The 13,897-nt window shown below is 36.2% G+C and overlaps 1 protein-coding gene across 6 annotated transcripts in view; it reads left to right on the top strand.

The window, feature by feature from the left end:
* Nucleotides 1–13,466, top strand: part of LOC127138720 (uncharacterized) — a 48,227-nt gene extending 34,761 nt beyond the window's left edge. For 4 of the 6 annotated variants that reach the window (XM_051065216.1, XM_051065217.1, XM_051065218.1 and 1 more), the window contains 3 exons: nucleotides 5,476–5,707; nucleotides 10,954–11,261; nucleotides 12,661–13,466. In XM_051065216.1, the coding sequence (XP_050921173.1) occupies nucleotides 5,476–5,707; nucleotides 10,954–11,261; nucleotides 12,661–12,961 (841 nt within the window). In that variant the 3' untranslated portion in view covers nucleotides 12,962–13,466. The remainder of the gene's footprint in view (nucleotides 1–5,475; nucleotides 5,708–10,953; nucleotides 11,262–12,660) is intronic. The other 2 variants (XR_007808841.1, XM_051065219.1) reach the window with 2 other exon arrangements.
* The last annotated feature ends 431 nt before the right edge of the window (nucleotides 13,467–13,897 follow it).

Below are 13,897 nucleotides of genomic sequence, written 5' to 3' on the forward strand. Positions count from 1 at the left end.
GAATATGTTTGAAATAGAGAAAAAGTGTTGGTTATATGGTCAGAAGCACCTGAATCTATGATCCATGGTGCATACATATTTGAGGTGCAACTTAGAGAAGTATGGGTACTAAAATTACCTGTTTGTACCAAAGAAGCACTAGGAATACCAGACAAAGAACTAGATTTTAGCAACCTTATGAGCTCCTCAACTTGATCCTAGTTGGGCAAGGATTTTTTAGCCTCATGTGTTGTAGGGACAGATCTGGGATCCAGTTTGCCATTTTTGAGATGTGCTGGTTTCCCATGGAGTTTCCAGCAGGTCTCTCGAGTGTGACGTGATCTGTTGCAGTGGTCACACCAGAGGTTAGATGTGTTCCTCTGATATGATGAACTTTTAAAGACAGCAGTATCCGCAATCAAGGCATTGGTCTCAGGAGGGTTTGGATCAACTTTTGCCTTTCCCATCATCACTCTTGCGAGTTTCCTCCCTTCTAACTTCAGAAAACATTTCTCCTAGTGAAGGTAAGGTTGATCTTCCAATGATTCTTCCACGAACTTCATCTAACTCCTCATTGAGGCCAATAAGGAACTAGAAAATTCTTCCTTCTTCCACTGTTTGTTGATGGTGTTTGGCATCTTCGGTTGACTTCCACTTATAGGTGTTGAAGAGATCAAGGTCTTGCCAAACCCGTTTTAAGGAATGAAAGTATTTTGTGACATTATCACTTGCCGAATTTCTCTAGCCTTCGATGTAAGTTCATAGATCTGAGACTTATTTTCCAGATCAGAGTATATCTTTTTCACACTTTTCCACAATTCTTTCGCTGTGGAATAACACATATAGTTGCTGCTGATTTCGTCTTCCATGGGGTTTAACAACCATGTAGTAAGATATCCCATTTTTTCTCTGCCACAAATATACATCTGACAGATTGAGACCACCTCAAATAGTTTGACCCATTCAGTCGAAAAAAGGGGATTTGGATAGAATGAGAATCGCTACCATAAGCAACTTTTTGTTCTTTTTGAGACAACGTGTTTTTGGGAGTTTCATTCTCCTCTTCACTATTGACTGAGGAACTGTCAGCCATGGAAGTACAAAGGGGCAGGCTGCAGAGAACTTGCTCTGATACCAAGTAGAAAAGAATGAGAGGAGAATAATTCCTTAATGTATATATTAATGTACAGGGGATTTCTCTCTTAAATAGAGAAGAGTTAGAATCCTAAATTAATTGCAGAGATCCTAACATAATTGCAAGTTATTGACAATAGTTGACTACCTAATAGTATAATAACTAAAAAAATATAAATATAAATGCTATAATATTCTAATTAATATTTTGATTCTGCAACAGAAATGTTCGGGCGAGTGACTCTGAAACAATTCAATTTTTTAACCAATCTCCTATACCTTTCTGAGTCAGACAAAGCTCTCCCTGATTAGGTAGGACTGTGACACTTGGATCCTTAGGAGTATCAGCTGGTTTAGCGTTCAACAAACTTGTTTCTTTCAAAATATCCATCACATATTTCCGCTGAGAAATCACCAAACCATCTTTAGATTGAGCTACCTTAATATCCAAAAAATAGTGGAGTTACCAAGGTCTTTTGATTGAAATTGATTCGAGAGATATTGTTTCAACTGGAGTATTCCCTGTTGATCACTATGAATTATGACAATATCATTTACCTACATAATAAGATAAATACATCCTTGGACCGAGTAACGATAAAACACAAAACGGTCAGCTTCACTACGGACCATACAGTGCTGAATCTGCCAAACCAAGTTCTCGGAGATTGCTAAAGACCATAAAGAGACATGTGTGGCCTACAAATCATACTCGATGACTTTTCCTGAGCAACAAATCCAGGTGGTTGCTCCATGTATATTTCATCTTCAAGTAAAAATGCATTTTTGATGTCAAGTTGATGAAGAGGCCAATGTCAAATGGCTGTAAGGGCGAGAAGAAGTCGAACTGATGCCATCTTGGCCACAGGCGAGAAAGCATCACTATAATTCAATCCAAAAATCTGAGTGTATTCCTTGGCTACCAAGTGAGCTTTGATCGATCAATCTTTTCATCTAGACCAACCTTCACAGTATAAAGTCAGCGACAATCTACCAAAGATTTCCCAGGGGGAAGAGGAACCAGTTCCTAGGTATCACTGCTTTGAGGAGCACACATTTCATCAATCATTGTTTGCCTCCACTCCTGGCGAGAAAGCGCTTCACCTTGAGTTTTAGGAATAGAAACAGAAGACAAAGAAGACAAGCAAGTATAATGCAAAGGGGAAAGGCGGTGATAACATAAATTAATATAATGTTGAGAATGATTTCGTGTATGACGTATATCTTTTTGAATGACAATCGGAAGATCGGATTCAGGTTGCAGGATCGGATCTGGTGATGGCGGGAGCGTCGGAGGAGAGTCTGCAATGACCTTAGGGACAAGTATGACCTCAGGGACAAAGACGACGCTGATATGTTTGAAGTGGTCGAGAAGTAGGGGGTCAAGAGTCAGGATAATGGTATACGAGACATTAATACTTGCGGAAAGGTGTGGGAGTACTTCCTGTAAGGGGTTCCAGAGTTACGTGGCTGAATTCGAAATATGGAACTGACTCGAAGAAGGTAACATCGACCGATATGAGGTATCGTTATAGAGTATGTCAATAGCAACGATAATCTTTTGGGATCAATGATAACTAAGAAAGACACTCTTTAGTGATCGGGTTGATAGTTTCGTAAGACCAGGTGGGAGATTGTGTACAAAATATGTGGATCCGAAGACTCGGGGAAGAATTGGGTGAAGTGGGGAATTGAGAAAAAGGATTAAATAAGAGATTTATTGTTAAGGACAAATGAAGGCATGTCATTTATAAGGTAACACGCCGTTAGCACAACACCCCCTCAAAACCGAAGTGGAAAATTATCATGGAGAAGTAGGGTCCGAGTGGTTTCTACGAGATGCTGATATTTGCATTTGGCTATCCCGTTTTGTTGAAGTGTGTGAGAGAAAGATATTTGGTGGAGAATACCATTGCGTGACATAAAATTTTGAAACTGTTGGGATAAATTTTCACGGGCACTGCCACTTCTTAAGGTACGTATAGATACACCGAATTGAGTTCTTATTTCTCAATAAAATTCTTTAAAAATAGAAAATAATTCAGATCAATTCTTCATTAAAAAATAACCAAGATCAACGTGAAAAATCATCAATAAAGGTAACAAAATACCTATACTTAAGAGTAGAGATAGTATGAGGGATCCCAAACATCGGTGTGAATTAAAGCAAAAGGGGACGAAGCTTGTTTATTGATTCGATTGGAAAATTAACTACGAGTGTGTTTTCCTAATTGACACGACTCACAATGTAAATTACATACCTTCGATAAACTTAGAATGACCTAACTGAGCATGGATAGTGAGTGGAAAATCTTTGGCTGTGCATGCTTGGGATGACACTGAGAGGTAATAAAGGCCTCGAGACTCACATCCAACGCCAATCGTTCGTCCCGAACTCCGATCCTGCAGGGTAACATTACTGTTAGTGAAGGTGACACTACAATCAAGATAACGAGTTAAATGACTGACTGAAAAAAAATTAAATGGACAATTAGGTACATAGAGGACATAAGTAACAGAGAGAGAGAAAGTAGAATTTAAATAGAACCAATTCCTTCAGATTGAGTTTGAGAACCATTGACAAAAGTTATAGTAGGTATGAAATCAAAGGTAGAGAAGGAGGAGAAAAGTTTTTTATTACCGGTAACATGATCAAACGCACCAGAATCAAGGATCCAAGGTCCAAGAGAAGATGATTGAGAGAAACAAACAAATGAATTACCAGTGTGTGCTATCGAAGCAGTAGAATCTGAGTTCTGATAAGTCTGATACCACCTGAGAAAATCATCGTAGTTTGGCGTAAAGTTCTTAGGAGTAGCCACGAGTATTTGAAGAGAGAAATATCATGCGAACTGAGTGAAAAAGGCTTTTTTTGAATTGAATCACAGTTTTCCATAAGTGGAAAATAAAATCTGAGACCGGATCTGGAACAGTTGCATGGTGGAAAAATCGTTGGGATCGGCCGGATCAGAGGAGGTGCTTCTGCAGGTAGGGTAGTTTGCCGGAAGTTCGCTGGGAACAATAGCGATGACAACGATATTATGGTGGTGACCAGAGAATTTTGAAAACTGATGCCGGAATGAGTCACGACAGTGTATGGAAGGCAAACCAGAGTTATGACACGGTTTGTCAAAAATTTCACATTGAAAGACAGTGGGTCAATCCAGGTAAAGTACGGTGAAGAGTCTTCTCTCAGTAGGCTCTGGATACCATATTAAAATACGAGAGACTAAGAGACATTTGAATAAACTGTGTTTTGAAAAGTACTACAGAGACTATATTATACTCCCTCCGTTCCTTTTTAAGTGTCACTTTCTTGATAATTTTTTGTTCCTTTTTAATTGTCACTTGCAAAGTTCAAGGTAGTATTAACTGCATTTTTGTCAAAATTACCCTTAGATAATAATTACAGAGAGAGAAAATAAAATGAATGTAATAAATAATTAAGGATATTATAGGTAAAAGGAGAATTATTGTTTGAAAAGTAACAATATTGATTAGCTTTTCTGGTATGAGTACAAAGTTAAAAAATGACACTTAAAAAAAAACGGAGGAAATATGTAGAAAAATTACAACTAATTACATGATATAATCGATGTGAGACTATTCTATATAAAAATATTTTTAACACTATATTTATAAATACCAACGACCGCCACTATAAATACTTTCGGGTTTAATCATGAGAGGTCTATCTCTGCACTATAATTGAGCCCTTTCAGTAAATTGATTAAATAAACATCATTAATCAATTTCAAATAATTTAGAAATTGATGGGTTGTGATCTAATAATGGACATTTCCTTGTGTGCATAGTATCCCTATGCGGTCCAGATTATAAACAAAACAAAAGTAACTCATTTCACATTTATTAAGAAAATTAGTTTAGTGTAATTAATCGTCTTATAGAAAGTGCATTCTCAAAAGTGTCCTCCATGAGAAATTGTTCCGTGAGAATAAATGATAGGTTAGAAAATAAAATTTATATTAATTGAGGGGTAGTTTAGGAAAATCATCATTAAATAGAGTGAAAATAGTTAAATTTGCATATATGTTATCAACTGAGTAACTTTTTATTTGCATGAAATTTTTATGCTTTATTTGCATCATAAATACTTTTAATTCAATTGTTGGATTGGTTAACATGATTAAATAGTAAATGGTATGCCGGTGGAACTCTGCCTGGTCTGTATGTGATATCACAAAATGATGGCCTGAATTTATTACTCTAAATATTCTCATGCAAACATTGAATGGTGATTTTCCCATATATGCACATGATTGCCGATATATATCTTCCCTAGGTATTTATATATGGTGTGTGAATTACATCTTCTCAAACTGCACTGTTTTTCTTGTCTAGGATCTTTGGGTTTGCTGGCATGATCCTTGTTTTATGGTCTCCCGTTGCTATTCCGTTCCTTCCTACAATTGTTCAGGGTTGGACAATAAACAGTCCTTCCATAATAGCCGAGTGTGCCTGCATTATTGGCTTGTACATTGCTATAATGATACTTGTAATGCTATGGGGGAAAAGAATCCGCGGATATGAAAATGCATTTGAGGAGTATGGGCTAGACTTGACTTCACAAAAGGTAAATCTTCGACAGTAGTTAATAGAATATAATGGATATTATTTTGGAAATATTTCTGTAAGGTTGTCACTTTATTGCTGTCTTTTTTTCTTTGAATCTGTCACTGTAATGGGAAATGGTGCTTTGAAGTCTATGAACATGTTGGGATGGAGAAAATGACAATAGATGCGTACATAAAAATGAAAAAAAAAATTAAAGATAGACACACTCATAAAACTTATAGATGTATTATTAACTTATTTATATTTATAATATATATTACCTCCACCTTATTTTATCTACTCCCTCCATCCTATTATGAGTGATTTAGTTGACCATTTCACACAAATTAAGAAGAAAAAAAATGAAAGAGACATGATGATATTTTTACTTATTGGTATTTACATATGCGTGTATATATATATATATATAGGAAGAGAATTCCCTAGAATATTCCTTAGTATATTCTAGAATAGAGTAGGATATCTATGTAATTAATATTATGATTTCTATTTTTTCCTATATAATTCATCTTCTGCTGTACTATTCAACACGCAGTTTAATCTAAATGTCTTAGTCTTGCTTATTTCAATATGATATCAGAGTCTGCTCAAAGATAATTCTTTCTTCGCCGTGCTTTACCTGATTGATCCACTGTCTTTCGGTGAGAATTTTTTTTTGACAAACCGTGTTATCATTCCGGTTTGTCTTTCACTTTTCAAAATTTTCTGGTAACCACCATTGCCGTCGTAACTGTTCTGGAAAACTTCCGGCGACGTCTCGGAAAACCGACCCTGCCATCCGACTCGCCGCCCTCCGATCCGACAGTCGCCTTTTCTTCCGCCATCAACCACCACGCACGCGCCGCTCTTCTCCCTGAGTGTGGGCCTCATGCGCCGCCACTGTCCCGCAAGTGCCAGCCCGTCCGGTGGCCGATTCCGGCCGTTTTCCGCCAGTCAACTCGCCTCTCTCCATCCGTTCCAGATCCGGCCTCCGTTTTACTCTCCGACTCATGGGAAACGGTGCTTCAGTTCAAACATCCTCGATTTCACTCCGTTTTTTTGTTGAACAAACTGGGATAGTCTAACGTAAAAATCGGCATCTCGTAGAAACCACTCGGACCCTACTTTTCCATGGTACTGTTCCTCTCCGATTTTAGGGAGATGTTGCGCTCACGGCATGTTACCTTATAAATTGAATGCCCTTATCTGTCCTTAATAATAAAATCTCTTGATCACTCAAGTGTGTCTTTCTTGGTTATCACCGATCCCAGAAGGATTATCGTTGCTATTCACATACTCTACAACGATATCTCGTATCGGTCGATGTTACATTCTTTGAATTTGTTCCATATTTCGAGTCCAACCAAGTAACTCTAGAATCCCTTCAGGAAAGTACTCCCACACATCTTCTGGAAGTCCCATTTGTCATTATTCCCCCTCATTCTAGGGAATATGGCCCACTAAATATTCCTACAGTTGACCCTCTCACTTCTCGTCCACTTCAAACATATCAGCGTCCCCAACCAACGTCTTCCGTATCTATCCTTGAGGTCATACGTGCCTCTGAGATCATTGCAGACTCTCCTCCGATGCCTTCGCCATTACTGGATCCGATCCTGTAACCTGAGTCTGATCTTCCGATTGCTCTTCGAAAAGGTATACGTCAAACACGAAATCCTTCTCTACATTATATTGATTTATGTTATCATCGTCTTTCCCCTTTGCAGTATACTTGTTTGTCTTCTTTGTCTTCTGTTTCTATTCCTAAAACTCCAGGGGAATCATTATCTCACCCTGAATGGAGGCAATTAATGATTGATGAAATGTGTGCTCTTCAAAACAATGGTACTTGGGAACTGGTTCTTTTATCTCCTGAGAAATCTTTAGTAGGTTTCCGTTGGCTTTATACAATGAAGGTTGGACCAGATGGTAAGATCGATGTTTTAAAGCTCGTTTGGTAGCCAAAGAATACACTCAGATTTTTTGGTTGGATTATAGTGATACCTTATCGCCTGTATAGCCAAGATGATATCTGTCAGACTTCTTCTAGCCATTACAGCCATTCGACATTGACCTCTTCATTAACTTGACATCAAAAATGGTATTTTACATGGTGATCTTGAAGAGGAAGTATATATGGAGCAACCACCTGGATTTGTTGCTTAGGGGGAGTCATCGAATATGGTTTGTAGGCTACACATGTCTCTTTATGGTCTTAAGCAATCTCCGAGAGCTTGGTTTGACAATTTCAGCACTGTAGTACAACAATTTGGTATGGTGCGTAGTGAAGATGACCATTATGTTTTTTATCGTCATTCAGCCTAAGGGTGTATCTATCTTATTGTGTATGTAGATGATATTTTCATAACTGGTAGTGATCAGCAGGAAATACTTCAGGTGAAACAACATTTTTCAAATCAATTTCAGACAAAAGATCTTGGTAAACTCGCTACTTCTTGGGAATTGAGGTGATCCAATCTAAAGATAGTTTGGTGATTTCCCAGCGGAAATATGCTATGGATATTTTGGAAGAAACAGGGTTCTTGAATGCTAAACCAACTTATACTCCTACAAATCCAAGTGTCAAACTACTACCCAATCAGGGGGAATCTCTATCTAATCCAGGAAGATATAGGAGATTAGTTGGAAAGTTGAATTATCTCACTGTCACTCGTCCTAACATTTCTTTTGCAATTAGTGTGATAAACATTTTTTAAATTTCCCTAGTTAGGAACACATGAAAGTTGTTATCCGGATTCTGAGATACATCAAATGTGCTCCAGAAAAAGGTCTCGTGTATGAAGATAAATGACATACTCAGAAGTTGGATACTCCGATGCTGATTGGATAGGATCACCCATTGATAGACGATCCACCTCTGGGTATTGTGTACTTGTTGGAGGAAATCTTATATCCTGAAAAAGTAAGAAGTAAAATGTAGTTGTAAGATCAAGTGTCGAGGCAGAGTATAGGACCATGGCAATTGCAACATGTGAATTTATTTGATTAAAATAGTTGCTCAAGGAATTCAAATTGAAGAAGCAAGACCAATGACACTTATTTGTGATAATCAAACTGCATTGCACATTGCTTTAAATCCAGTCTTCCATGACAAGATCAAACATATTTAGATAGACGGTCACTTTGTCAGAGAAAAGATCGACTCAGGTGACGTCGTCACAAGATTTGTCAACTCTAATGATCAATTGTTAAACGTGTTTACAAAATCTCTGCGAAGTTCCAGAACCAACTATATATGTAACAAACTTGGTGCATTTGACTTATATGCTCAAGTTTGACGGGGAGTATTGATATTTACATATGTATATATATAAGAAGAGAATATTCACTAGAATATTTCTTAGTATATTCTAGAATAGAGTAGGATATCTATGTAATTAATACTACTGTATTTTTTCCTATATAATTCATCTTCTATTGTGCTATTCAACACACAATTTAATCTAAATGTCCCTTAGTCTTGCTTATTTCAACATTATTAAAGTACCTTTATCATATATTGAGAATGATTAAAGTATTATTAATTAGAGAATAAAATTGGAAAAGATGTATTGAAAATTGAAATGTATTATTCATTTTAGGATCCTCTTTTATTCTAAATGAGTCACTCATTATGGGACGGAGGGAATACCATTTTTGGAATAGTGGCTAGTCCTAAGTTATTTTTCGCGTTGGAATATCAATTATTGTCAATAATGCTCTTAGCGTTGGAATATCAATTAGTCAATAATGCCTTTATTTACAATTACTTAAACCGACCGTATACTGACTCCATCTCATTATAAATGTGGTTTAAGGTAATGCACATTTCTTAAGAAAATAATTTATTATATTGATTTATGTAGTAAAATAATGTGTTCAGACTAAAACCAGAGTAGTCAATCACAGAGGCGCGGAGTGGCCGACTCTAAAAATGGGATACCGGGATAGCAATCTCGGAGGCGCGGAGTGGCCGACTCTAAAAATGGGATACCCGAGATAGTGTATAGTTGGAAAATCACTATTTGATAATATTTTGGACAAATTACATGAATAATAATTATAAACATATGAAATGCAGAGGGAAGAATGAAGTGCAGAAAGAGGCGAGGGAGAAATTTGTGATTTTTCTTTGGAACGACTGAAGAGGAGAAATGTTGATGAATGAGGGTTAGGATAGAGCCACTGTTGGCCGCTATTGACTATTTTGACTAAAACACATAAAAGTATAATATCATATTAATTGGAGTGGATGGAAGTAGTAGAAGTGGAGTAGTTAGATTTATAGGCTATTTAAATAAGGGCATTGTTGGAAAAAATAGAAATACTGTCATGGTATTATCTTGATATTTTAAAATGACAAATAATTTGAGATGGTGAAATATTCCAAACAAGACACTTATAATGATATGGAAGAAGGTATTAATTAGTCCTTCTACCTATCTACTATAATAATTTCAATCGTCCCTCTCAATATATTTTGTATTGTTTTACATTCTGTTGTAGATGAGTATATATATACTATACAGTTTAAAGATGATTCCTTGATTTATAATTAGATTTTTTTAGTCAAAAATAATTATTTTACCATGGAATTGTACAATTTATAAATTTTAAAATCCTTTAACGAGAAATAATGAGAGAGGGAGTACATAATTGTCCAAGGTTTTTGAAAATTTGATGTTGAGACCATGCCAATTAATATTTTCAAAATATATTACAAGTAGCATACCAACCCTCAAGTATACACATTATGTTGCTTCAAAAGAAAAAGTAACATATTTGACCAAGTAATGTAAGTAGTACTAAAAATCAGTACCTGCATAAAAGAGTATTGTGTGTTTGGTATCAGTTTGGTCTGGACTTACCTGCATCAGTATCCATGAGGTGATTTTGTTATTTGTTTATGTTGGAAATTCCGACTTCATTGTGGTCTGTCCCTTGTTGCCTAATTACGGCATTTGGCTTGCCTTCATTGCAACCTCCAACATCTTTATTTGTTGGGTTTTAAGGAGGTGTATTTAGTCCCATGTTGCTTAGAAGAGATATGACATGTGTAGTATTTATAAAGCTTGGGCAGCCCTCACCTTACATCCCGGTTTTATAGGGATGAGTTAGGCCCAACCCACACATTCTAAAAGTTTATGTTTGGGGATGGGTGATGGGAGCTTCAGGAAAATATGAAATCCTTAGTGAGTATATTGTTCTCCTGCAACACTCGTCTTGATTCATGAAAAATAAGCTAATTTTGGATCCTTGTTGCAGTTAATTGAATATTTGAAAGGCTTGGTCGGTGGAGTCTTGTTCATTTTTTCAATCCATGCTGTGAATGCATTTCTTGGTTGTGCAAGTTTCTCTTGGCCTCATATTATACCTTCTTTAGATATCATAGCTTGGCTAAAAGTGTATGGACAAATGGGTCTGCTAATTGTTCAAGGAACTGTAATGGCAAGTGCTATTTCATTGGTGGAAGAATTGCTTTTCAGGTCATGGTTGCCACAGGAAATTGCAGTTGATCTTGGATATCACAAGGGAATCATAATTTCAGGGCTAGCATTTTCTTTCTTACAGAGGTTTGTCTTCTTTCTATGTTTTTCCTGTTACTCATGCACGTATTATCCATGCATGACACTTAGGCTTTTACTGGACAATGAACTGCCTTTTTTAAAGAGTAAATTTAGGAAAGTAAAAACATTTGAAAGAGCAAGAGATTAAAATGAGATATATCGAAGGCAAATGTCGAAACACAACTATTTTCTTGGATTGGCACACAATGACAGTTGGTCCAGTTGGTAATGATTTAAGTCTTGTTGGTGAGTGGTATGTAAGTACATTTGTAAGTGCTTTTTGAGTGATGGGGTTTCTCTGATCTTAGTAAGTTCTCGAGCCCTAACTGACCCAAATTAGTATATCTTTTAAGAGTTAGAAATGCACTTATTGAGCATGTGTTTTCTCTGTTCTCCTATTACTAATCACCTTGGGGTGAAAATATGTTAGATGTTTGGTCGAGACCTAAGCTTGTCTTACTCACATTTAGGGAGCTCAAGCACTCCTCAAAACGTGCAAGAGGTCATTCACTTTTTTTTTTGCCTGATGGACCATCTTGAAGTTTTATACTTGTTGGCCTATTTAAAGGCCTAGGCTGGTAAGCCTATATAAAACCTCTATTAATAAGAATTAAATCTTTATGTAAACTTTCATATCAAGTCAGGATTTGAAATGGTGATGCCAATTCTTAGAAACAAGCCTATACCAAATATATTAGTCAAGCTTGGACCTTGTGTTTGGGGAACAACAGTAGTTTATTTAAGGTAAAGTTTGACCAATTTCCACCCCTACAATCCCACCTATTCTATTTGATTATAAAAGATTTCTAAGCCTTTTAGAATACCAATTTGTGCTAGTTAGTGCAGAAAGGAAGTATGCCAAAGCACATTGTATGAATTACACAAGCCTGCATCTCAGTTCATATTTAATGTTATTCAAGTCCTTACGTAATTCACAAGACTTTAAAAAAAGCCACCAACAACCATGTCTTCCCCCTGTGGAGTTCTGTATTTTAACATTTTGTTTTCAGCTCATTGACACACTCATGTCTCCACTCTGACACTGCTACTAGTGACTTAGTCTGCAAGCCACAACTCCATTAGTGCCAGATAGGAAAGTTGACAAACACTAACAATACCTAACCAAGGCAAGAAAAACTCCTTTAACTTACGAGAATTATATCCGTGTCTTGCAGTCTAATCTAACATTGGACGTGTCCTTTTAACAAAGTGTGCTGAAAGGTTTTCTTGAACTCTTTGATTTAATGTTGGATATGTCCTTTTAACAAAATATTTTAATTTCCTTCTTTCTTAGGCTTGAGTTTGTATTTACTAGATATGATTGTAATGCTATATATTGATCAACAACAGACTTTCTTTTTTTCCATTTTGAAATCTATTTTTTTTCTTTTGCTTGTGTTTTCAGGTCGCTCTCATCAATACCAGGACTTTTGCTTTTATCTTTGTCTTTGTCAGGTGCCCGACAAAGAAATAGAGGTAGCCTCTATGTTCCTATCGGGCTACGTGCGGGGATGTTGGCGTCGACTTTTATCTTGCAAAGGGGTGGTTTCTTGACATATAATTATAAAGGAAACATTCCTCTTTGGGTAATTGGGTCTCATCCATTTCAACCATTTAGTGGTTTAGTTGGTTTGGTATTTTGTTTATCACTAGCAATAATTCTCTACCCCAGAGAGACTTCACAAAAAAGTGAAGCTAAGGAGTGAGTGAAGCATTCATCAGCAAAGAGAATCACAGTTATGAATTTAATGATATAACCCTGTTATATGCCAAAATTGGAATTAGTTGGTATTTTTGGTGGGTTGTTTTGATTCTACTACACACAGTACGAGTTTTTCTTGTAATATCAGTTGGGGAGCAAAGAATGGGAAGACAGTAATTGAGACATACAAAGAAAGGTGAAACTTTGGAAATTGAAAGCTTCAGTTGTCTCGAGTATCATACAAAATCTTCATGTAGAGAGGTTGGCACTACTGTTTCATGGGTATTATATTTAAGGTATGATGTACAAGGTCCTTTTTGTAAGTAGAAAGGTATATGTTAGTATATTAGGATTTTTGTAAGTTTCACTGGTTGTCATTATAGGACGGAAAGGTTCCTCTAAAGTGAATAATTTACGATAGAAAGGAAAATAAATAAATCAATAGTTGATATTATATGCAAAAGTGTAATAAATTATGAGTGGTTACAATATCAACTATTAATTTTTTTTAGTTTACAAATTATTCGTTGTAGAGGAGCCAAATCCGTATAGAATGTTAGGTGTGTATCTATTTTAGTTTTACTTCTTTTCTTTTTGTATTCTCTTTTTCCATTTTGAGAGGTGTAAGTATAATGTAATGTTAAATTGTAACATTAAATTACAAGTAACTCCAATGTTTTTCAAAGCGATAAGAATACATGGTTAGTTATTCGGTTATTCTAGCCTAAGTAACAACTAGATAATGGTGGCAAAATTTTCAATATCTAACTTGCCTGTGGGAACTCTTTCATGGAAGGGCATACATGTTCACTTATTGTAAACCTAAAGGCATTCTTTCATGTAGTTTCAGGCTCTCTTTTTTCCACGGAAATGTAATTTCAAACTGTTTTTTTCTAGAGAAAATATTGTCGGCCTTCTTTTATATGGGGTGTACAAAATA

The sequence above is a fragment of the Lathyrus oleraceus genome, chromosome 4 (genome assembly GCF_024323335.1).
Source record: "Lathyrus oleraceus cultivar Zhongwan6 chromosome 4, CAAS_Psat_ZW6_1.0, whole genome shotgun sequence".
Taxonomy (NCBI): Eukaryota; Viridiplantae; Streptophyta; class Magnoliopsida; order Fabales; family Fabaceae; genus Lathyrus; species Lathyrus oleraceus.